Below are 26,730 nucleotides of genomic sequence, written 5' to 3' on the forward strand. Positions count from 1 at the left end.
TTGACCTACCCACACAAAAAAGGGAAACAGTCTCTCTGCTCCCTGAGCCTCTGGGGGGTGGGGTGGGGGGGTTAAGAATGCCCACTAGACACCGGGGATTACTTTTTTTAATTTGTTTTTTTTAAAAAGGGGGTGAAGATGGGACAATTACTTCCTTCTGCTTCCGCCCCAACCCGGGATGGCAGAAAGCCCACTAGACACCACGGATTACTTTTTTTTAGTTTGTATTGGTGGCTTTGCCCTACCCCCCAAATAATGGAAACAGTCTTTCTGCCCCCCCAGTGGGGAGGGCAGAAGGGTGCAGAATGCCCACTAGACACCAGGGATTACTCTTTTGTTTTTATTTGTATCCATGGGAGCAGCCCAGCACAAGCATGGCCAGTAGAGTTTGGCTAACTCCCAGTATCGTACCCACAATGCCCTGCAAACCTCAAATGTTTCCCAAAAACATACATTCTTCCTCACATTTCTGTGATGGAAATGTCCTGGAATCTGGGAATCCAAAACATTCCTACTACCCAGCATTGTTCGTTTCTGCCGATACAAATGCTGCGCCACTTGTGTGGTTGGGCCTAGTGCCAGCGACCGGAACTGATTCAACCAATGTCAATAGGAGTCCCCACGCAAGGGCTCCCTTTGACCTAGGTTTGAACCATCCATGCATTCATACAAGTCACCCCGTCCATGATTCCCCTAGCTGTCTAGTTTTAAAACATTTACAGGTTTTCTAGATTTCCCTAGGTGCCAGGTGAACTAGGGCCCAAAAACTAAAGCTGCTCACTTTACACAAAACAGGTCAGTTTTGTGTGGGAAAATGTTACACATCCATGTTGTATTTTGGGTCCTTTCCTGTCGCGGGCATTAGGCCTACCCACACAAATGAGGTACCATTTTTATTAGGAGACTTAGGAGAATACATAATAGTAGAACACATGTTATTACCAATTGTATTTCTCTACATTTGCACATTCTGAATGTAAGACAATATGTAAGAAAGAAGTAATTTTCAGAAATGCCGTCTAATTCACATGCTAGTATGGGTACCCACAAATTCAGAGATGTGCAAGTACTCTCTGCTTCTAAACTCCATATCCTGTGCCTATTTCGAAAATACATAGGTTTCCTTGATACCTATTTTTCACTATTTATATTTTACCATATGAGTTGCTCTATACCTGGTATGCAATGAAAAGCCATTGCTTAGGTGCCGCTCAGTTATTAACTGTGGGTACCTTGAATTCTTAAAAAGCCTACAAAACCTATATATCCCCACATCCAGAAGAGTCTAGCAGACGTAATGGTATGTAGCTTTTGTGAATCGGCCATTATGAAGAGAAGTTACAAATAAAAATGTCCCAAATGCCTGCCTTTTTCCTACTAATTTTCAATTATTTTTAATTTCAACACTTTTTTATTTTTTTTGGGAAGACCTTGAAGAATTTACATAAATTAGCCCTTGCTGAATTCAAAATGTTGTCTAGATTTTAGAAATGTATAGCTTTCTGGGATCCACCTTGGGTTTCACATCTGTTTCCACCACAAACGTGGAAGGGATGTTAAAGCACAAAAAATAGGGAAAATGGGCTATCTCCCAGTAAAATGCCAAAACTGTGTTAGAAAGTTTGGTTCTCTGAATCAAGTCTGCCTGTTCCTGAAAGCTAAAGAAATTGTGATTTTAGCACTGCAGACCTTTTCTTGATGTCATTTGCAGGGGGAAAAAACAGACACTTTTCTTCTGCAGCCCTTTTTTCACGTCCCCCGAAAAGAACAATATTAACTAAATTTTGGCTAATTTCTCAATCACTTCCAGGGAAATACACAAACCCTGGGCACCTTTAGAATCCCTACAACGTTTAGAAAAAAAAGATGCAAATTTGGCGTGAATAGCTAATATGGACAAAAAGTTATGGAATCCTAAGCGCAAACTACCCCAAATAACCAAAATAAGGCTTTCCACTGAAGGGGAGAGGCTAGCAGCAAAAGGGTTAATCTATTTTTATTTACATTTATTATATTTACTTGTGTATGTTTTGATAAATTGCATGACGTTGAACTATGATGTCAGACCTATCTATAAACTTCGACTTGAAATGGCTTTGTTGTCTTTTTCACTTGTCTACTCTTGAATCAATGGCTTTTCTTCCTACTCTTATGTTTGCCTCAGCCAGTAACATTCTGGTACCACAGACTGCATTACTTGTATCCTTCCTGTGCCTACGTGAAGGGGCTACATTTGGGGTACATGTAATAACTTGCTCTCTCTCCCTGTTACTTCCATCCCTATGATCTCTTCTGCCCCCCCTCGCTCTCCAGTGCATATATCCTGCTTCTTTATTGTAGTTGGTAAAAAGCAGTGACAATACCAATAGCACAGCTGACTACAGACCTATTGTCTTTTCCAGTGCTTCTTTAAAATTGCATTTACATTGTTTTTAAATATATGGTTGAAGTTTTTTTGTTTCTGTTTTTATTTATTTTTAATTAAATTACATTACACATTTGTAATAATACTTCACAATGTAGATGTAGCCTGAGAGGTAGCTGTCTCCTTCATGTAGTTGTGGTGCTGTTGTGTTCTGCAGATGTATGCTGATGTAAGTGGTCCTCCGTGTCTGAACACAAACTGAAAAATATTGCTACCTTGGCATTTGGAGGAAAAGACAAATCGTTTTCTCTGAAACAGTCCGGAGTTGCACTCTAAAAAAGCCCCTTTGTAGTTTATAGTCTGAACCAGCATGCTGTCACACATGGGCAGTCCTTTTCTCAAGATCTTTGGTGCTTTTGTCCATCTCAACAGAAGGCCTTAGGCATACAGATTCCTTGCTGGTGAGTTTTCTGCATTAGTCTGATTTTTTTTTTAAAGCACTTGCTTTCTTATTCATAAAAGAGGTGAATCTCAACGTGCCACTTAGAAAATTCAGAGCAAATCCGCATTTTTTTTGATCCAGTCTAATTTTTGATTAATCATGTGTCAGTTAATGGCTTTGAACAAGACGCTGGATTGATCTTTGTGCTGGGCCACGCTCGTTAAATCACCATAGGCAGTTGGCGTGATGGGTCCAGTGAGCCCTCTTGTTCCCATTCACTGCATATTATTTTTTGCTTTGATTTTGGGCAGCTGCACTTCAGGTGTCAATGGTGTTGACACCCTGCAAACTATGTTGGCCATTTACTCGGTCCTTCAACTAAAATGTTTGGTAACTTTGTTGATGCTTTACAAGACTCCGACAGCATCTGCATCTGTTTATTTAGCAGTTCTGACCCTGGAAGAAATCTGTGTGGATAGATCACGGGATTATATCATCCTGGCCTTGTAGGTAACAATTTATGAGATTACATTTCCCAAATCTTGGAAGAATGGAAGGCTGAGTGTACCCTGCTGGGATTTGAACTGGTGTCCTTCAGCTCACAGCTTTTGTCAGTGCGATCATTATGCTCACTGACCAACTACAAATCAAACGTTTAGGTGACACAAATTGTTGTTTTCGACTAAACACTTGTTAAATATTTAGCCGGTTGAATCAAGACTGGGCTTTCTATACCTGGTTCTCAGAAAACTACTAACAGACAGCCTGTATCAAGTAAAAGTGGACTTCCACGCTAGAAGCATATTCTTTTATAACCTCCAAAAAGTGAGCAGCCCTGCTTGGTACTTGTAAGTGTCCCGTGTGCCATACGTGTTCTGTTGAGGGAAGATCCACTTAGCAGCAGAAAAGACAGAGGTCATCAGTTGTTGGCTGACGGGACATGCACTGCGGTGATAAAACACTCCTTTTGGTATAGAGATGTGGGCATGATTGTTGTGAAAAGTGCCTTCCCCTCTCTGGGTTCTAATGTGAAATAGTTTGTTTTGCTGCTATTGATAGTAAAGAAATGTAGTTTTGAGTATAGCCCTGTCTCGTAGTCCAGATATCCAATTAAATGTAATAGGCAATGTGAGTAATGAACTCTCATTCGCCTAATGCAGTTATTTTAGCAGTCAGATTTGCTACCCAGATTTGGAGTGCTTGTTATACTTAAGTTAATTCATACATAGGGCAGTTATTACAGAAAAAGTGCTTATCTTGAATCGGAATTCTCCACTTGGTGCTAATCTCGGTGATGATAGTCGTGCCCTAATAGTGGCGACGACTGGTGTTTTTTTTGGTCACTGTAGCCTCCGTCTTAAACCTAAGAGGGGATTCTTTTTTAAGTATGATTACGTTAGAAATTCAATGTTCTCTTGTAGATAGTGAGAACAGTCCTTTGAAGAAGCTGCTTACTGTAGATTGGGAGCGTGAAATGTTTGTTTTGTGGGGTGTGGAATAAGTTAGGGCAATACTTTTGAATAATTCTGAAACAAAACATCTGAGCATGACTGCAACAGTGGTATGAAACAACTTCCCACTTTAAACATCCTTAGCAAATATGACAGTAACCAATGGCACTGGAGAGCAGGCTGAATCAAGCCACTAGCTCCAGAATTGAATAATATGTTTTGTAAAAAAATCAATAAATGTGAACCGACTTTGGCATTAGATAGAGGGATAGTGCTTCAATATACGCTGTGCGGCCTCAAATGCAACAAGTATATTTCAGATGAAGAATGCAATCCATGCCTTGCTGATGTGCTCAGTATTCCTTTATTTGACAAAAAATAACTTGTGCCATACATTAAGAGTGGGTCAACCGTAATGGCAGAGACACATTTGATAGTCTGGTCCTCTATTTTGGTTTTGGCTGTAAGTGTTCTGATTTTGCTAAAAATACTTTGGATATTGAATGGACAAAGTATGGTTTGTTATAATTAGTCAACAATGTAGTGTTCGTGCCTGGTTCCTTTCGACAAGTGTGTAGTGTGCTTGGGCAACAACTTGGACATGTAATGGCCCGTACTAAGAACGTGATAGATTACATCACAATTTCTAAAAAAGTTCACTAGATTTATTGTCTACATTTTCAAGGTTGTCAAAAAATATAATTGAAATAAACTATTAAAAACATATATTTTGTCTTTCCTTCAATAAAAAAGGTCTTCTGCTTTCTTAAGACGCTGTCACTGCTTTCTTCCTTGCTAACTTTCCTATGCTGCCGACTCTTTCCCAAATGGACACTCCCATCACTTTTTCAAATACCACTAGTTTCACTATCCCTACTTCCCTACACCCCTGTTCTCCGACGACTTCCTAAAATTCTCCTGTCCATTTTATTTAGAATCCTGAAAAAGCAATGTGTGGTATGTAACGCTTGTTCTTGAGTCTTACTTAAATGAACTATTTTAAGTATATATATATTGATTTTGTTAATTTTTTTGTTGGTTACAGAGAGCTATTGCATACCTTTTCCCTTCCGGACTATTTGATAAGAAAGCAAGGCCCATAATGAAGGTAAGGCTGTTCTACATTATACATTTTGTGTATGTAATTGGAAGAACCAGATGTGTTTTCAAATGCTAGTCACTGGGATATGGCTATGGTAGAATGTCCTTCTGGGCTGATCTTCCACATTTCTCAGCTATCTTCAGCTCTCTAGTTGAGTACACAATATGGAAGTCCCTCAGTATGGATACATATTGGTCCTTATCTGTGTTCAGTAGGTATGTGTTCCATGTATTTAGATTGCTGTGTTTTGAGCCAAGAATTATCACTTCACTTCGAATTCCCTAATGCTGGATCTTGTTGTCATGCAAGGGCATTCGTATGCATGACCTCTGACCTACCATTGGGTTTCTTACAATTCCCAAAAGTTTCAATTAGAAAATGTAAACTTTTCAAACTCCAGTGTTCCACACTCTCATATGCAAACTCAACACCACAGCACCTCAATTCAGGTTCAATGCTTTGCATCCTTAAGTAAACCTCTTTGGCATTCCTTGCAAGTGCCAACTGCACAAGCCTTGATTGGATATTTATCAGAATTCCCAATTAGACACCGTCATGCTGAAAAGTTTGGTTACACTTTTATAGGACTTTTCATTGCTGCATGGTGTTAGTATTTGAGGGTTTACATGGTGTTTACCTATTTCATTGTCATTTTGTTGTAGCATCAGCTTTGTTTATTCATCTGTCTGTTGAAGGAAAGCATTTTACTTCGATTTCTATTTTAGCCTGGCTTGGTCACTGGGATCATAGAAGGAAATTTCTGAATAAAGTTAGAGTGACTTTAGATAGTAAAAGTGGGACATAGACGTTAGAATATGAGAAATAGATGAATGAGAAACGTGAGATTGTTGAAAAGTTAAGTTCACAAGCTGGAGAAATCAGTTATAAACCATTACATCGTAGAGAGGTGTGATTGAGATCTGCTTCTTCTGGATAGACCAGATGTTTGCTCACAATGTAGGACCTCCGCCATCCCAATCTCTGTTTTTCTTTTGAGTCCTTTGAAATGATCACTGTTCCTCTTGTCTTTCAAGTTGGTAGAATCGTTTGCCATATATTGTACTGTGTGTTTTTGAGTAGGCCGAAGCACTAAAGTGGCATGCTAAAGGTAAGCTCATCTGAGCCCTTCTGCAGGCGGCAGAGAACATAGCATACAATGTTGTCCCACCAACCGCATACTCTTATGCTTTGTTACAGGCTCCAAATTATTAATGTTAGCTTTCCAGTTTAGGGTGTTTCAGTGTCTTACGTTGCTTGTGATCCTACTACATTCTAGCTTCATTTGAGCTCCCCTCTGTCTCTTTCTCTGAATGTGACTACTCTAGTTGATGACATTTGTCATTAAGCCCACCTCTTTCATTCTGTTGGAGACCGGGAGACAATGTAGTTAGTCATGCCTTCTGTAGTTCTCCTATATTTCCTGATTTTTGGAGCCAGTAGGGTCGTAGCATTCTATGTTACATGATATTGAACTATTTGGTCAGTAATATGTGTTATAAGCTAACTACTTGTTGAATGTATCCTTCCATTAGGGCACTGGCATAATCAATTTGGTGTTTTTTTCAGCAAGCCCATGATGGGTAATTGTAAACAGTATGGTTAACTTCTACAGCCGAAGACAGAGGTAGGGCAATTCTGCCTCTGAACTGATGTGAGCGCCAAAGTTGATCACATCATCCACGATAACTGTCAAATGATTTTGCCTGTTTGGCATAAGAGGCATAACTTTAACAGCTCTGGTGGTAAAGAATTACATTTTTTTTTTTTACCAAAGCATCTGAAAGGAACCTAACAGCATTACTTCAGATTTAGCCCAATTAATATGAGCTGCTGAAATTCATCCATGCACACCACCACCTCCATGGCTTCTCTCAGGAACTGAAGATTCATCACGCAAAGGTCTGTGGACATGCAGATATATGTAGTTAAAACAAAATCCATAAGTTGGTTGAGAACATCCATAGTTGGCATAGTCCAGGAGTGACAGAGTTAGGAATGCTAAGGGTCTTTTAGATTATTTATCAACAAATATGTATGCCTGCCTGGTTCATCCTACAACCAAGAACCCAGAACATTGTCTGTCTTCCTTTCTTGAATAGCCAAAAACATTGTTTCAGCTGCGAACCTGAAAATGATTTGAACATATTAAAATCCATAACTTTGCATACAGTTCAATTTGCATCCCCAGTCGTATGCCAATGCTGATCCAACATGTGATTCACGGGTACTAGCTGCCTCATCAGAACTGCGAATATATATTATAAAGCTAGGAGAATACATTTAAAAGTTATCATTGTTTTATAAACCCTAAGTAAAAAAAAGTTCACTTATTCAATTCGTAAAGCAGTATATGCCCGTTCATTTATCACATATTAAAAAAAATGAATAGATGAAGACTGTCTTAGCAACAGTGAATCAATATTCAAAGAGAAAAAAGGGGAATGCTGCTAGGAGGCACAGACTATATGCCCACACTGTGATCTTTCTGCCTTCTGCCCAGGAGTAGCAGATCTCATTGTACTCCACAGTAGTAAATTATGGCAGGGTAACAGAGATAACCCCCATGGCATTGTACAAGCCCTGACCCATCTTCTGCCTCATAATGATCTGATGTACCAAGGAAGGCCCCTACTCCTTCGGAGGTATCCAGCTCAGAGTCCCAAAGGAACTTTATAGGCATAAGGGCATGTGGTGAAGAGAACTTGGCCCTTGTGTGCAAGTGGAAGATGGGCCCTGATCTAGGACGCAGTAGCAGAATCCTCAGATATGCACCAACATGCAGTAGGAAATTCTCTATCCCCCTAAGGCCAGTGTGGACTCCAGGGAACAGCATGCCTTCCCTTTCCGCTCTCTGCTATTAAGGGACAGTAGTAACGTAGAACTTAGTGGAGGATGCTGGGATTCTGTGCCACAGCCAGGGGGCCATGGGCAAACAGGGGTTGCCTGGAACCCTAGTTGGAGTCTTGTGTTAACTCCAGAAGCTTGAGTCTAGACTAGGCTGTAGACCTTTCAAGTAGCTAGTGTGGTCTGTGGGCATCTGAAAGAATGTTTTGCTATGTACAGAAGAGGGAATAAGTGAGAACCCCCTCAGACTATGCCCATGTAGTAAGACCGTGCATTATTGCTAAGGAGTGGGCAAAATTAAGTGGAAAATCACTGCACCATAGTCAATGCCCAATTGTGAATTTAAACTAACACTTTGTATTTTAGGGTTTTGGATTGTACACCTGAAAATGCAGGGATCTCCCTTCTTCAGCTGGAGACTATGGTAAATTTATAAGACTCTCCATGCACAGGAGAAAGGACTAGCGACTTGCAGGTGTGGGTGGTGATCTGAACAAGGCGACCGCTTAAGCGGACATTAGAATTGCAATTGTCAGAGCAATAGGAATTCAGGTGACTAAATTAATTTTGTAGAAAAAAACTCGTCCCATTGAGGAGAGGTAAGGAAGAATCTGCACCCTTGTGGAATCCCATCAAATAAAAATATGAAAGCATTGAATGACTACCATATGGTTGAAAAAATAAAATCTCTGAGCTTTGAGAGGAGAGATCAAGAACTATTCCAAAGACCTTACAGTGTTGGGACTAGGAAGCACATGTGTAACATGTGCTTCTTTGGGGGTTGCAAAGAGAGGAGAAAACTCCAGAGAGACTCGGAACTTATGGTTGAAGAAAGTGCAGATGAAGGGTGTCAAGAAATAGTGTCAATATACCTCATAACGGCTCTAACACTACCTTTAACCCCAGTAGTATTATAGCTAAATTCTATTACTATGTGGCGAGAACCCAAATGTTGTGAAAACGAAGGGGCACGAAAAGGAGTTGAGTGCCAGGGGTCGCAGATGGTAGAATGTTAAGGTTTGGCCACCTACATCCTCATCACATGCTGACAATGTAGAATCCTATGCCAATGGCTCAGAGAGAAACAAATTAAGGAGAGGTAGATTTCCATTCTCCCTTACCCTTGAGGTACGGGGGAGATCTACCTAATGACCACTTCATCAGATTTCAGACGTACTGAGGATCACAGAGGAGTTACCAGTGAAGACAACAGTGAAGGGAGACTGAATGGAAATAAGAGATGGCACAGGGTCCTGAGGCACAGAATTGTTTGAAACTTAATAATTCCTCCTCTGCAAAGAACATGTGTATAGGCAAGGGAGAGAGCTGTAAAACTGTGTAGCTAGTAAAACCCTAAAGATGCTGAGGGCTTATCTAGCATTGTCTTGAACAAGACTTTGTTGATCTCTGGAACTGGGTTTCATGGTCTACAACTTTGTACTAAGATTCCTGGGAACAAATAAGAAAATTACTATGCTAAGCTGTGTGTTAATTACATTATGGGATCACAATATACCTTAGTGAAGGACAGAGATAGTTTTTCTGAGTTCTGATGGAACAATTAATGTTTAAAAAAGATTGTGTGCTATTGGTGATCTTGGAGCTGCTTCCCTATCTCCTAACTTTTCCTCCATTTCTCTTGTGAATGTGATTTAGAGAAGCAGCAGGTGGGCCCTAAGTCTATTTTTATGAATTTGATATCACGTTTTGTATTTTAGCTTTGAAAAAGGCACTCTAATCTTTTAATCTTTTTATGCTATTTTTCACTGGAGGTGAGTGAATCTTTAATAAGCAACTTGTGTTGAATTTATGAACAAAAACGCTCACCATTTCGATTGGAGTTGTTTCTGCTCAGGTGCCAACTTGCTCGGCTACACACTAATAACTTACACATACTGAATAATGTATTGTTTATTTGGTTTGGGGGGGGCGGGGTTGAGTTGCAAGGTCTATTAACCACCCTGCAGAGGTCTCCGAGTACTTTGGGGGAATGGAACGTAAGAGAAATGACCAGGCGATCATGAGCAGTGAAGTAAGCACATGATGATGACCCACTATCAAATGCCCAAATAAGATGACAAAACTTTGCAGGAGTTAGATTCTTGAGATCCTGAGGGAAGAGGCAATGCTGATCTAAGGCTTTGTATCAGATTAATTAGAAGTAGACTAGTTAAACCTACCCCTCCAAAGTAGGGTTTTTCCCCATAATTTGGTGATTTTGAGGTACAAATGTATATGTGTCCCCAGAACCATTTGTAAGCTTTCCCCATTGTCTGTTGTACTGGAGAAAGAACAGTAAATCTTACCATTCCAGATTTTGCACTTTCCCTAATGGTTGTGGGCCTGGAGTTAAAAAGTATAATTGCCTTATCCCAAACGTTATCAGCTTTCTTTAGTGTTGCACTGCAGCCAGAAAAGTAGATCTCACACATAAAAAGTATGCCTTTTCTACAGTATTCGAGGGTTTGGGGTTAGGCTCATATATTTCCACCACCCCAGTACAACTCTAAACACTTTCTTCATTGTTTATTGGCCTGAAGTTCAACTAGTAAATCTCACTCCTCAAAATTATGTACTTTCTCAAATATATGGGATTCGAAGTTAGAACTGCATTTCTCCCCATCTATACGATTTTTGCAATTTATGTTGGACTAAAGTTACTCTGCCATCTTTATGCACTGTCCTCAATTATTATGGGAATGAATGTAGAATAGTAAATCAGATTCCCCCTCACATTTTGAACTTTTCACACTGTTTGAATTGTGCAGGTCTTAGGGATAAAAACTCCGAACATGAGTGGGTGGCATTTATTTCCCAGTTCGATGTGATTCTTCTTTAGGAAACATGGGCACATGAGCTGTTCACTGTGGATGGTTATGAGTCTTATATAATTCCGTTCCCCACCTTTTCCTGGTCATAGAGCTCAGGGGGGACTTAGCCGTCATGTTACGCATTTCTATACACCCTAGGTTCATACTGGTCCCTTTTGGGCATGAAGGGATCCAGATGCTGTGAGTTGTTTTTTTCTCAAGAATTCCGTTTTTAACAAGTTAATTTTCATATCTCAATTTGTCATTCAGGATGCCAGGTCGGGACCTTATTCCAAGTATTGTCTATTTTGGAGGTTAGGTCCCGCACAAAGTTGGGTTGTTTTAATGTTCTCCTAGCAGGTGATTGTAATGCTAAGTTAGGTGCGACCAACACTATTTTAGACTCCTTTGTACCGGGGGATGTTGCTTTGAGTTTTGAAGCACTCTATCCTAGAGAAAGGCAGTTGCATAAAGCTCTTGGGCAGGCTGGCCGTTGTATTCTAATGAATCTGGTGGGAAATTTCGGCCAGCCCACATTGTAGGGTGGGGCAAGGGAACCACCATTGACTATATATTTATCTCAAAAGATTTTGGATGCTTTTTTAATAGTGGACAGGTATATGACTCACCCCATAGTGACCAAAATGCCATTGAAGTGAGGATGGTAACCCCAGCTGTTAAGTCTCCAATTGGCGTCACAAGCGTGGTAGGATTAACCTGAAAGGATCGGGGCCGGAGGCTCAGATGGTTTAATATTCTGATTCCTACTTTGCAGGAAACCTTAGTGGGATCAAGCTTAAACATGCTTTTAAATTCTTTATTAACATGTGAGAACCCCTGCTGTTCTTCTGGCTATTTTTCAGACTCTAAATAGTACTGTTAGGTTTATTATGTTGGATCAATCTGGGCCCCCATAAGTGCCTATAGTGGGCTAGTTTGGAGCAGCGAAAGTTCTCCTTGCCTCATGGGTAGACTGTGAAAGATCACAGGCTGAACAAGATCCATGTCTTCCCTCAATGAAGCACCAAGAGACTCCATTTTGCTTTATTTCATGGAGCCCTTGTGACTCCTTTGGTACCGATTTGGATACATATCTTTCACAAATAAAATTACATCAGAAAAAAATGTAAATGCCTGTACCCATCTAAGCAAGAACTCTAATTTAATTTAAATATTTTCAAACAACTGCTGGATATGTCCTTTAGCTCCCTGTGGTTTTGGCACATGTTATGCAAATGAACTATGCCAGCGCTGGTGCCCTTGGTTAAGTGCTACAGAGGGTGTGTGAGCCAACATATTTGTTATGGTTTAGCATTCACTGTGCCTGAATTTGAATGTTGTAAACTGAACAAGTTAACTTTACATCCATGCTAGGGGTGAGCGAAGTACCAGCGATATCAAAACAGACACATCGCTGGGGCAACACATGTTATTGACAGCAGGTTATAAAGAGAAAACTATTGTAAGGATTAATAGCTGGCAATAGAGAGAACATGGCTCTAAGGCGGTGGCTCTCAGTTCACAGAAAATTAACATCTTTTTTAGGTCAGATGACCTATTTGAAGTCGAAACTTAATGTTTGAGTTTATGGGTGAAAATGCATATAACGTACTAATGAAAGCCTTTTGTAGTGTGTTATGTCTTCATACTGCTGTTTGAATTTCTGTTTCTTTTTAACAACTTTTCTTTTCAAAATGATGTGCTAAATTTATTATTTTCTTATTTACAGCACCCAAATGAAATTTTTCCTAAGCAGAGAGGTACGTGTCACAGTTCAGCAAACTTTAGTTACTCTGTTGACAGCTTTGTGTCAGTTCATTGATAGCCTTAGAGTATTGGTCCAAACCCGACATTGCTGGACAGCTGGATAGTAGAAATGTAATGCACTTGTTTTGGCTGCCCAAATTCAGTGGGGAAGGGGGGCATGTGTAGAAGTATCACTCTATAAAGAGGAGCCACCACAATTTTCAACGAGATGATGAATTGAAGATGTATGTATAAACCAGCATTGGCAATGCCAATAGGTCTAGCGTTACAGAAATGTTGTATGGTAATGTGAAGTATTGCAAGTAAATAGCACAGTAATTGATACATATTTGTATGGAAGCAGAGAACCGTAGAGCAATAGTGTTGTAGGCTGAAAGGGCAGGTGACTGTTGCACTTTAAAGACAGTCTTAAAAATCCATGTAGGTGAATGACTGCTCTTGTCCAATCTGTACTGCAACATAAACGTTATAGTTATTTAAGACACTTTAGTAGTATTACAGTGCCATGTGTGTGCCCCTGAAACTTCAACTTCAGGCAGCTGCATAAATAAACAGAGTGATCACAGCTGTGTGCAGAGCAAGCACTTTTTTTGTGGAAGCATACAACTTCTGCCCAATCAACATGTGGTCGGAGCCAAAGTCCCATTGTCGAGCTAGACCATAAAAATGGGTAAATGTCAAACCCAACTACAATACCGCCAAATGTTGATTTATCTGCTTCTTGCCTCTTTATCCTAATGCACTAACTTCAGCTTAGAGTCTTGGTAGTCACTTATCTTATATCTGCTGTATAAAGTAGGCAGGGTGCTGTAGTGCAGTACAGAGCGCTAGGTTATATTGCAAAATATTCTGTAAATTCATATGAATATTCACCTGTCTATCCGGTTCAAATACTGTGCTAGATCCCTTTCTGCTTTAAGTCAGTGGCTCTTGTTTCTCATCTGTCATATGTTGTGTAAAAAAAAAGTGATGTGCCCTTTATGTTAATAGCATTTATATTCAACAGTTAATCTACCTGTCCTATTCTAACAACTCTAAAGGAGAACATTCAAAATCTTTGGGTATAATTGCCCTACTTAATCTTATTCAAGTCCTTTAGGATCATCCACGGAGATTCCAACAGCCAAAGCCCAATTTATGTATCACTGAACAGTATAACTTCAAAAATCCAGTCAGAAACATCAGTTTAATCTCAGTTCACCTCAGTTGTATCCAACGTTTCTGCACAGTAAGAACAGGCAGTTTTGTCTTTGCTGTCCAGATTTCTAAAATGAGGAACCATTTATCTCAGAGCCAGAATATTCCTGATTTGCAAAGCACAAAAACGTGGTTATTCTAAGTGTAACCACCAAGCGCACCTGTCTTCTACTCGAGAAGCCATGGCGAATCTCCAAGGACCAAGACGACAGAGCCGCACACAAAACAGCCCTCAGCGTCTACCACCGGCACATCAAGAAGGCTAAAAGACCAGCCATCAGGGACCGCATTGACAACGCAGCCAACCATACCAAGAAACTCTTCAAACTCACCAAGGAATTCTCCAACCCGACTCCCACAGAATTTTTTTTCACTCTTCCCAACAACTCCGCGACTCACTTTATGACTACTTCCACAGCAAGATTGCCATGATCTACAGCAACTTTAACCGTCAACCCACATCTCTCAGCCTTGACAACCTCATCCAACCAGAAAACCCCAGTCCAGCCATAACCACCTGGTCCTATCTCGATGCCCAGCCTACCGCCACCATCATGTCCTCCATCCACTCAGGGGCACACACAGACTCCTGCCCCCACCATCCCTTCAACTTCAGATGCAACATAATCAGCACTGAACTCACCTACCTCTTCAACGCTTCCATCTCAACAGCATCCTTCCCAGACGGATGGAAGCACACAGACATCAGACCCCTCTTAAAGAAGCCCTCAGCTGACCCCAGCAACCTCAAGAACTACCGACCGATCTCCCTGTTCTCATACCCAGCCAAAGTACTTTGAGAACCCCATCAACTGACAGCTCACTGACTACCTAGAACAAACCCCCCTACTTACAATCAGGTTTCCGGGCAAACTATAGCACCAAGACCATTCTCATTGCCACAGCAGATGACATCAGAACACTCCTCAACCAAGGAGAAACAATGGCTTTGATTCTTGCCAGCCTGTCTGCAGCATTTAATACCATCACCCACCACATCCTCGTTGACAGACTCCACAACATGTGGATCATCTCATTCCTCTCAGGATTCACCCAGAGCATCCGTCCACCTCCTTTCACCTCTGCTTCCAAGAACATCATATGCGGCGCACCCCAAGGATCATTCCTCGTCCCCACTCTGTTCAACACCTACATGAACCCCCTTGCGGATAACATCAGATCCCACAGGCTCAACATCATCTCCTACGCCAACGACTCTCCGCTCATCCTCTCGCTCACCAAAGACCTCTCTAACACCAAAATCGACTTCTGCAATGCCATGACCAACGACTACATGAGAGACGGGTGCCTCAAACTGAACTCTGACAAAGCTGAGGTACTGATCTTTGGAAAGACCACCTCCGCTTGGAGCCACAGCTGGTGGCCGGAAAACTGACCCACCCCCACACTGCCTGACCATGCTTCATCCTCAACATAATCCTGAACAGCCAGCTGATCATGAAACAAGTTAACGAGGTTGCCTCCTCCTGTTTCCACACCCTCTGCATGCTCTGCAAGATCTTCAGATGGATCCCAGCAAACACCAGAAGGATCGTCAGACAAGCCCTCGTCACCAGCCGCCTTGACTACGGCAACGCACTCTACACCAGTATCTCCTCCCATCTCCTCAGAAGACTCCAGACAATGCAGAACACAGCAGCCAGACTCATCATGGACCTCCCCAAGGGCTCCCACTTCACTCCTCACCTCAGGAAACTCCACTGGGTCACTGTCGAGGAAAGATGCCAGTTCAAGGCTCTCGCACACGCCTATAAAGCCTTCCACAAACAAGGACCTTCCTACATCAACCACCAGCTGAGCTTCCATCTTCCCTTGATACACCCTCTCTCCACCTCACTTGCCCTTGTACATGTCCCCCACATCCATCACACCCACAGGGGGGAGCGCGCTTTCTTTTACATCACTGCCAAATCCTGGAATGACTTCCAACTCTGAATGGCACTCTCCCTTGCAGACTTCAGAAAGCAACTAAAGACCTGACTTTTCGACGCAGACTCAGCAACCTCAGCGCCCAGATACCTCTAGGGATGATAGTGTTGCTCTTTAAAAAAGACTGAGTGATTGATTAAGTGTAACCTCCTATGCCCTGCTGCCTTTCTGACTCAGCAAGTTATGCTCCATGGCACCATTTCAGTGGTGAATAGTGTGCATAACACATTCCATAAATGTATATACTAAAAATAAGTGCCTTCAAATAAGACTCATTCTGTCTGTTTCTGAACCCAATTTCCTTCTAATGATAATTGTGGTCTTTCATCTCTACTATATAGATGATGCATGAATTCACCTAGAAATATAACCATGTGATAAAAGTGTACCCAGCTTTAAAAATATAAAGAAAAGTAAACCCTAATTGCGGACAACACCTGCTAACCATAGCAATATCTGCAGCTTATTCACACATAAAGCAATACTCCCAGCTCTCCTGTCTTCAATAAAATACTCTGTCTGCAACCTCCACATACCATCCCAGGACATCCTACTGATTCACCCACAAGAAACAACCTTCTGGTAGTCCTACCCCTATCAGATGTTCAAAAAAGAAGCCCTCATTAGTTATCAAAATATCCCAGCAGTAATGCCTCATAGCCCCATCCCAAACTGTAGTATCATCTTATTCAGGCAATGGGAATGCATGACAAAAGTGACAATGACAAAAAGGTGACTGTGTTTTGCTTTTTCACCAAAGCAGCACCAAAATTGCAATAGTTTTCCATGGAAAATGCTTGGTAATGCACTCAACATAGGGCAGGAGGGGTGAGAATTAAATTGGTACTCATGCAAAACTTGCTCCTTCTTCCTCACTCTCTTAAATTAGGAGCAGTATGACCGTTGACTGAATGCTATACAAAGTAGAGGTCAGGAAGTGGGGGAAAGAAGGGTATATGTTGTGGTGGGGTGGCGATTGTCTTACTACCAACTAATACAACACAGCCAGAAAGGAAAATGAGAAGATTCCCCCAAATCCCTGCTCTAGACAAAAAAATGATGAAATGGTTAGTGGAGAAAACAATTCACCAGGACTGCATTGATAAACATCAGAGATCCTACCAGTGGCATCAGGTACACTCTGCTCAGTTCTTAAAGACTCTTAATGAACAATTGCCTACAGTGGACTCTTTATATGTTCAGCCTTGCCCTGCTTTCATTTCTTTGGAATCTGGTGCAAGCGCAGGAGTTGACCAAAAAACTTCCTACTAGGCATTAAAAATGGCAAGTTTGCAAGACACAACTTTACATTGTCACTAATACACAAGTCACCTGTGGCTAGATGTATTATTTATTGCTTGAAAATCATCAGCGCAACTTCCAACAAGAATTTTAGCGACCAGTAAAGAATTTTAGGAACTGACCTATGTACTAGTTGGTCAGTTATTAAAAATCTGAATTGTAGCGGTCCACGATCTGACCTACTTTGTGACCATTAACTTCAATGTTTTGAGTCTGGATTTCGGTAGCACAGCATTAATACATATGATATTGATTTAGTATTTCAAAGAGGCGCCTATGACGTGCCCATCCATATACTGAGTTGGTTTCCTTTCCGAATCCCAATTTAAGAAGTCTCCTAAAATGGGATTAATACACCTGAAAAAGTATTTTTATGTTTGCAAATGCTAAATTTTGAAAATTTGCTAATGTTAAAAATGTTAGTATATCTGGCCCTATGGGTTCCTCTGGGTCAGTTCTATTTGTTTCCACTGTTAAAATTAGAACTTGCTGTTGACTCTTGCTGTCTTATTTTCAACTGATTTGCAGTGTTTTTTTTTTTTTAGGTATTTGTAAGAAAGGGAATTATTAATTAGGTTGGCTGGTAAGAGACTGCAAATAATAAAGTCACTAACTTGTTAGGTCCATCCAAAGGTTTCAGCAATTTCTACCCCGTGGTAGCTATGGTATAGATCAGACAGACTTAACTGATAGAAAATGTGTAAAGCATTTAGAAGTATAAAAACTGTAATAAAACTCCCTCGCCACTTTATACAAATAGAGAACAAATGTAATAAACAAAAGGACACCAAATGACTAAAATGGAATAAGAGCACCATAGTTATGAATGTTTCAAGATTTTAGAGAAACAACGCCAAGAAAAAGTAAAAAGCAAATAGAAAGTACTGTTCGCATGTCGCTAGGACCTAATCATGATTTCAGGCCAACCACAGTGGTTGGGTAGCCCAAGAGGATTTGTCGCAGTCAAGATTTGACCTTAGGACTAAGAGCCTCATTACGAGTTTGGTAGTCTTAAGACCGCCAAAGTCGCAATTACAAGCCTGGCAGTCGAACCGCCAGGGGACCACTGCCATCGCCAGGATCATGGATACCGATGGGGTGGCGGTTGTCAGAGTTGTTGTCAGCCACTACGGTGCCCATGGCATGCTGATCACAAATCCTCTTTCTGCCAGCCTTTCCATGGTGGTTTCACTGCCATGGAATGTCTGGCAGAAAGCCGGGGCGAACAGGGGCCCCCTGCACTGCCCATGCCCATGGCTTGAGCAGTGCAGGGGCCACCCTGCCAGCACCCTCCGGAATGCGCACTGCCAGTTCTGTTGTGCAATGGCGTTGGCCTCGGCCTATGCCGTAGCACTGTTTCCACCTGGCTGACCGGCGGAAACGTTCTAATATGATGTTTCTGCCGATCAGCCTGGTGGGAACATCGTAATACGACGGGGTGGTGTTTGAAGCCACCAGTAGGACGGCAGCCTCAACCCCAACTTGTAATGAGACCCTTAGTCTCTGCCCCACTGGAATATTTTTTATTCTATTTCCGTATTTGAGGAAGTCCTCTTAAAGCTGGATGGTGTCATTTTGGCACAGTAGTGAGAAATTAAAAATGTCACTCCCAGAGCGGTCCGCCCATCTGCCAGTTACTTTTCATGTCTTCATTTGGTCAAGATTTCTTCAGTGAAGCCCAACATTTACTTTTTTAAATCCACACTTTTCAGATATTGTTGGAGAGTTCCAGCAAGTCACAGCCAAAGGTCCCAGGATAGCAGTTGGAGGTTACAGCTCTGTCCAGCAGAGACCACCAGAAGGCCCAGTCTGGTCAGGAGGGCTTTTCAGGAAAATAGCCTCTTGCAAGTTATTGTGTCCCTGTAGCCACACAGGCCAGCCAAGTGGCCCTTGAGCACTCTTCTTTGTCCTGGGTACAAGTTGGTGCAGGTCCAGGCTTTCCGGTCTCCTCAAATGTCTCAACAGGAGGTACAGCTCTCCTTCTCTACAGGGCCACAAAGTGTTCTCAGGAGTTCGTGGTGCAGCTCATTTTTGTACATTTCAGTAGCCAGTGGTTCGAGGTGACTCCTAGACTCTTCCTAACCAGTGGGGAAAACATTCCTAGGGACAGCCTTACTCACTTTGCTGCAAATAATGTTTGCTTTTCTATAAAATTCCCAGAGTGCATTATTCTTAGGGAAATCCAAGATGATGCCGACCTTCTGCCCTAGAAGGGAGCTTGTGTGCCAGTCAGGTGTATAAGTAGGGGAATGGACAGTCCCCGCCTCCTAAGCTGCACCAATCTGGTTCTAGGACCAGCACTGCCTCCTACTTGGCTAGTGGCAAGCTAGGCACCTTGAGCTTAAAAAAAGGCTGTCCCTTCCTTGGGTCTCCCCTTACAGTAAACTCTGAATTGGCAGGCTTCACCTCTGCCCTTTTCAAGTTAATGAAACCTCCCAAGCTGCCTTTCATGAACTGATAGGTTTCAATCTCTCCACACCAAACCCATCCTGTCAAAAGATGCAAATCATTGTCTCTGCTCAGGGACTAGTTTTCACACCCCATTAAAGTCAGACACTGGCAAGGCATCTGCCTCCAGGAGTTTCTGAAAGTAAAAAGGTCACTTTCAAAAAATGTCCTTTTCCTAAATATTTATTAAAAAATATTTAAAATATTGATTAAATGATTTCTCTAGCTTGTTGTAATCTGCATTCTAGTTTTCCTCAATGAGCAGCCAGAGCCTTTAACAGTGAAAATAGCTTTTAAGGGCTTGTCACTATAGGGAGATACCAACATTAAACATCTACATGTCCCACTTTTAAATACTAGTCACCCTGCCTTTTGGGCTACAAGGCCGTCATTAGAATGACAGTAATATTTAAAATGGAGGTCTTTCCCCTGACCAAATGGCTGTTTTTACAGGGTGGACTGCATTTTTTAATAGCAGCAGTCAGTCTGCATTGTTAGTCTTGAAACCATGTTTTTCTTGTATTGTTTGTGTATAGCACAACAAGTACTGCTCAACTGGTGACATTTACCTTCCCATGCCATTGATGCAGTTTCTTCTCCATATACTGTGGATGTATTGGAGAGTTAAATATGGCAGCCTGATATTAGCCAATTTCTACATGTTTTAGAGATCAAAGCACATACACTGGACGCTGAACAGCAGTGCTCCGGTATGCAGAGTCTAAAGACCAAACCATTAATAAAAATCAGCACTAAAATGCGACTGACCACTCAAAAGCGTGCATTTTCTCGCAGTAGTCCATTGTAATTCATGGACAGCAAAGTGTTTGTTTGTTGCAGGGGTATGTTATCGATACTCTTTAAGGAGATGGACTTTGGTATCTTGCAGTAGCAAGTACACTACAAGCAGCCTTTCTGGTCATTTCAGTAATAAAAAAGGATATGTGTTCCTGGAGTAAGATTTTATTTGTTGTCTTCAGGAGGTGCTTCCTCTCCAGAAGCATTCCTCCCTCCTGGGTTGGCAGTATTATTGTGCCTTTATTTAAGAAGGGCTATCGTAACTGTCCTGCCAACTATCAGCAGATCGCCCTTCTGGATGCAGTGGGAAAAATCTTTACTAAATGTCTTCTTTCTAGACTTACTGCTTGGGCAGAGGAGAACAATATTATTCCCATGGAGCAAATGGGGTTTAGACGTAATCATAGCATCGATAATATTTCAGCGTTACAAGTTATTACTGAAAAGTATGTGAAACTAAGAGGTTGAGTGGTCTATGCCGCATTTAATGACTTTCCAACGGCTTTTAACAAAGTGGATAGAGATTTGTTATGGAGAAAGCTAGCTAACTTGGGTATGCCTATTCTTTTTGATCTAGTGACAACACTTCACTCCTCCAGTTGGTGTAGAATACTCTTAAGGGAGGACAAAGGTTTATCCCAAGAGATACCCACTCTGAAAGGACTAAAGCATGGATGTCTCTTGGCGCCTTTGCTCTTTTCCCCTATATATTTCAGATCTTCCTTCTTACCTTTCCCAGAGCAAGGGCTTTCCCCCGCAAATAGGCGGGCACTCTGTTTGTTGTTTATTATATGCCAATGACATTATAATCTTAACCCCGAAAGGCTTGCAGAACCGTCTCCAGTCTTTGTCACAGTACTCTGAGACACACAATTTAAAGATTAATGCCTCGAAAAGTAAGGTTCTATGCTTCCATGGAAACAAAAAAATTAAATTCCCTAATTTCCACTGGTCCCTAGGTAATCAATCCTGGAAATCGTGAACTCCTACACCTTCTTGGAGAAAATAGTCTGGGGGAATCTTAGCGATAAAGCTCACATAACAACCAACAAATCTAAAGCCGGTTGTCAAGCAAGGGGCTTAGGGGTCCTGTTTATGGCCAAGGAAGAAGGCATTTTGCAAACCTGTTAACAGGCTATAGAGCTAAAATTCCTGCATTCCCTCCTTTACAGTTTGGAATTCATTAATTTCTCTAAATGGGAGTTTCTGAATCAGTTGGAATGTAAAATCCTTAGAAAGCTTCTGTCGGTTAATACAGCTATTTCTGTGGCGGCCTTAAAGCTGGAACTGGATTTAAGACGTGTGTTCATCCATAGATTAGGTGGGGTCATACGCTGGGCCGCTTCCCTTGCAAGGAGTGAAGATAATACTCTAAGGGCCTTGCTAAGGAAAGAAATCTTGGCGAACAACAATAATGCCAGGTACTCCTTCTGCAAGAACTTTTCTTATGCTTTAGAAAGGCTGAAATTAGACTGCAATCAGGTCCTGGCTATTTCCCCCTCTCAGTTGAAAATTGCAACGTGATCCTTACGTTTTCGATTGGACTTAGAGAGTTGTGCAAAAAGGAGATCCTTTTTCAAATTTAGCAGATTCCTTAATAGTAATTAAAAAAAAAAGCACAACCCTACATTACTTGGAATATACCTCATGGGGTTAGGCGCATTTGGATGCTGCTTCGACAGGGATTGCTACCTTTGAATGTGCTTCTGGTGAAATGGCATGGTTCAGCTAAGGAGCTAAGGAGTGTTCTGCTGAAACTCAAGACTTAAATCATGTTTTATTTGCCTGTCCATCCCTTGTCCTGTTTCGGCGTAAACGGCTAAACCCATTTGTCTCCAGCTCTCTTTGATGTCTGCACCAGAGTTTCTCCAAGCCTTGAATGATCCTCCCAATGAATTGTTTTGTTTTAGAATTTTTAACTTGTTTTAAATGTTTTTATATTTATTCTAAGCATATGCATTGGAAAGATGGTGCTTTCCGGGTGCGCTGCTTTAAAAAAAAAAAAATATATTTAAAAGAAGTAGGGTAGAGGTCGACCTGAGATTTCTTTTAATGTATGTGGGTGGTACTTTAAATATGATACACTTTATGGGCGGACCGTTAGGGTATTTGTCTATATATTTAAATTTTATGTCCTTATGGGCGGATGGGTAAGGTATTTGATTGTATATATATTTTTTTCTTTTATATTTGGACCTCGTTTTTGAGTTCCTATACATAAAAAAATAAACTTAAACAAGCAGCCTTGGTTAGCTTGATTTTTCTTTTTTTTCTTTTTGCTTCCTACCTCTTTGTTGCATTGGCTTTGCCAAACCGAAATTGTTATGTTGTATGCTGAAAGCCACATACATCCCCCAGTGTCTTTCATCAGTGCAGCATAGTGCACACCCATTCTTCCATTTTCAATGCAAACTTTTCTAAGCTATTTATTTAAAAAAAAAACTTTCCCATAATATTCTGAAATTCCTTGATCGTCTGTTGCTACTGAGTCGAATACAGTTTTTACATAGCCATACTCCTGCATTTAAACAGAATCCTGCATGCACATGCATGCACACTAGAACAGTGGTATATTTATGACCACCCTCCCTCCCATACCTACCAGTTAGGTGCTGTTATAGCTTTTGTTTATGTCCCCTGGGTAGGAAGGCCATGGCTGAGGAACAGCATGATGCTGTAGGAGGTAAATTGGGGTATGACAGGCCATGCCATAGCCGAATTGGTTCATAGTTGGCTAAAGTGCAGAGCCCTGTTGCGGATACAGACCTAGGTTAAAACCTGAGAGTGGAGAGACTCAACTACTGCAATACTCTTTTCTGAGACAAAAATAAAAAGAATGCTTTGAATCATTTCCTTTAAAACAGGCCTAGGAGCTTTCCCAAATCACACCTCAGCCCTCGAAGAATAAGGCTCTTTCCTCTGCTGTTTTCTACACTGCTCCCAATCTTATAAATTCTTGCACTTGCACTTTTGCATGGTCCGTTGGTCCCTCGCTCGAATGTTGCATCCATATTCAAACCGATCCTTCGTCCAGTAATCCACTGGCTTTGACATTAAATGGGGTCTGTGCCCCGGTGCATTTTCTTGTTGTTTTTTTTAATTATTTCTGTAGTCCTTTGAGATGGGATGCTGTCTCTGTGGAGACAGGATTTCCCCTCACTTAGCACACATTACACCTCAAGTAGCACAATTCTATCAGTAGCCCTACAGTATCTTAGCTCCTTTAATTTCCGTTTGTTGGGGTTTCCTTATGGTTCACACACATTTGTAAATAAAGTCAATGTAGGATCTGGAGCCTATTTATGGCTAAGTTCCAGGAGCTGGCATTGGTTCTCATCAAGACCTTTACCAATACGATAAGTTGTAATGCAGTCTGCTTTTAAATACATTGTGATTATCACATCCCACCCCCCCCAACCTCACTTCTGAACCCAGTGGTGATCTCTCCATGGATCTTGCTCTGTTCTGTGGTCTCTTGACACTGCACTGCTCCCCAGCAGTTTATCTCAGCTATTTGCGTAGACCACTTTGCACTTTGTGCTGCCTCAAAACATTTGGGCTTTGTTCTACTCCTCACTTGTACACCTTGCTGTTAGCAAACACTCATCCATACATACTGTGAAAAATGGATTTCTTAACTTGGTGTGAGGGCGCCAATGTGTCCACTTGTTCCGTACTATGAACAAAATTGTATGCCTTCATCACCTGTTTAATTTCATTTGTTGCAGATGTGAAACTTTGTAGATGTGTTAAACAGCCCTATGTTCTAGAAATGTTATCTCTTGTGTTTGAACATCCTGATCTTGTGGTTTAAAGGTGCTACAGGAAATGTTTACTTGAAGGTGTCTGGAAATTGTGACGCTTGTATAGTGTGGTAAAGTGGGGGGCGGGGGGTTTGCAATAAAATACATTAAAGGCTAAGGGAAAGGTCAGTTGGTTTGGCCAAAGAGTTCCATTTTGCTACTGTTTGGAGGTGACCGCTGCAGCCAATAAAATGCTATCTTGACGCATAATCCGAATCCTTGTATTCTATCTTGTATACATTCAGCCTCTTACAAGAAGAGACTCATAAATTTATTTCACAAACTTGGTGGCCCAATGGGGGACTCATAGAGAGAAATTCGACAGACTAAAAGGCTGTGACAGAGGAAGGAGACCGCAGAACGTGGGGACCCCTGCTAAAAGACAAGTTTCTTGCAGCTGCCATCTGACTTCCCCAACTTCCATCCCCTGTAAAGAATTTCTCCCACTGAGACTCAGTATGAGGCCGAGGCGACATTTGACCTCCAAGAATATGAGGATCCGGACCTGACATATTTGGTGAGACTGTTCTATGTCACTTGTAAGTTGTGAACTTGTAAGCTTGTATCCTGGTATTGATGTCATATTAATCTTGGTATTTGATCTTGGTACTTGTTTGTGACCTTTTCATAGGTGAACGCCACAATTAGGACCACCATGAGTAAGTTCAGATGTGAAAATTTGTAGATGTGTTAAACCGCCCTATGTTCTAGCAGTGTTATCTCTGTGTTTGAACATCCTGATCTTGTGGTTTAAAATTCAGCCTCTTACAAGAAGAGACTCATAAATTTATTTCACAAACTTGGTGGCCCTACGGGGGCTCATGGAGAGAAATTCAACAGACTAAAAGGTTGCGACCGAGGAAGGAGATCGCGGAACGTGGTGGCCCCTGCTAAAAGACAAGTTTCTTGCAGCTGCCATCTGACGTCCCCAACTTCCATATATTGCCAACTAAGAGCCCGTCAGAATTCCTAGTTATGGCCACATATTATGAAAATGTGTTAAAAAACAAGACAGAGGTTTGTGATAAGAAAAAAAGATTTGAAGACAAAAGCGTTAATACCACAGGCCTCCCTAATCAGGCCCAAGGTACAGGACTGATGGAGAGGGAAAGAGGACGTGGACGGTGGGTTGCCAGAGGGCAAATAAAAACTCCTGCGCAACAGGGAATGAGAGTCATAGGATATAATACCTGTGCATATTGTAAACAAGAAGGGCATTGGAAAGACACTTGTCCAGAATTACAAAATTCTGGCCAAGGAATGCAGAGAGGAATGGGAAATAGGAGAAAACAGGGAGGAAGAGGTGAACGATCTAGACAAGATTTGGCTGCACATTCTCAACAACAGATGCACTCTAATTACTTTGACAATATGGACTAGGGATGCCCACGAGAGGGAGAAGGTAGATTGGCAATTCCAGTAGATCAGCGGGGACCGTGTGTAGAAATGCAAGTGTGTGGTGAAGAATAGCCTTTTTGTTAGACACTGGAGTTACCCTCACCTCCTCCATCCACAGCCATTTTCCTGGGGCTCCCCTCTCTGGGTCTATTAATACTTCACTTGGATTTGCTGGAATGCCTGTACGAAGCCCCATATCAAAGCCTTTGGATGTTACTGTTGGACCTTACAGTTTTCCCCATTCATTGATTTTCACTGAAGCCTCTGGCGAAAATTTGTTAGAGTTGGGTTTGTTAAAGAACGTACAAGCACATATTTATTGTTCTCCGGATGGAGTATATGTGACAATTGCTAATCGTTCCATTACAAAAAGTTACCCTGTTCTTTCCGCATCTAATATAACCCAGGAGTTGTCACATATAGATCCGTCTCTTTGGGCTACAGGTAAAAATTATGTGGGTTTCATAAACATGGAATCAGTCAGGATATGTACTAAAGAAGGCGCATCCTTACCCCCTCATACCACAATACACATTATTCCCTGAAGCTGAGGAAGGACTTTTTTCCGTAGTACAGGATCTCCTTGATAAGGGTATTGTGAAGGAGAGTTATGGTAGTCTCTGTAATAGTCCCATACTTCCCGTCATAAAAAAAAAAGTCCTAATGTACAACAGACAGAATAAAGATTGGTTATTGACCTGCGAGTTATTAACAAGATATTAGTACCACAATAACCAGTTGGGTAGATGTCACTACACTGTTCACATGATTTCACCCACTGCCGAATATGTCTCTGTAAAAGATTTAAAGAATGTTTTTCTTTAGTATATCCATTGCGCTCTAAAAAGCCAATTGGACACTTTAAAATCACCAAAGGGCAATGTTCTTTTACAATACATTGATGAACTTCTCATTGTACCTGACACACTTGAACAATGTGAGCAGGCCACATCAGAATTGCTGTCACATTTAGCTACACGTGAAAAAAAGGTCTCCCTATCCAAGTTGCAATATTGTCAACAGGAGGTGTTCTATTTAGGGCCTCACGTCAAA

The 26,730-nt window shown here is 41.4% G+C and overlaps 1 protein-coding gene across 1 annotated transcript in view; it reads left to right on the forward strand.

The window, feature by feature from the left end:
- Positions 1-26,730, forward strand: part of MRPS9 (mitochondrial ribosomal protein S9) — a 385,254-nt gene that overhangs the window by 119,531 nt on the left and 238,993 nt on the right. Inside the window, exons 3-4 of the mRNA XM_069204443.1 lie at positions 5,304-5,366; positions 12,744-12,774. Of these exons, the coding sequence (XP_069060544.1) occupies positions 5,304-5,366; positions 12,744-12,774 (94 nt within the window). The remainder of the gene's footprint in view (positions 1-5,303; positions 5,367-12,743; positions 12,775-26,730) is intronic.

Source organism: Pleurodeles waltl, chromosome 8 (assembly GCF_031143425.1).
Source record: "Pleurodeles waltl isolate 20211129_DDA chromosome 8, aPleWal1.hap1.20221129, whole genome shotgun sequence".
Taxonomy (NCBI): domain Eukaryota; kingdom Metazoa; phylum Chordata; class Amphibia; order Caudata; family Salamandridae; genus Pleurodeles; species Pleurodeles waltl.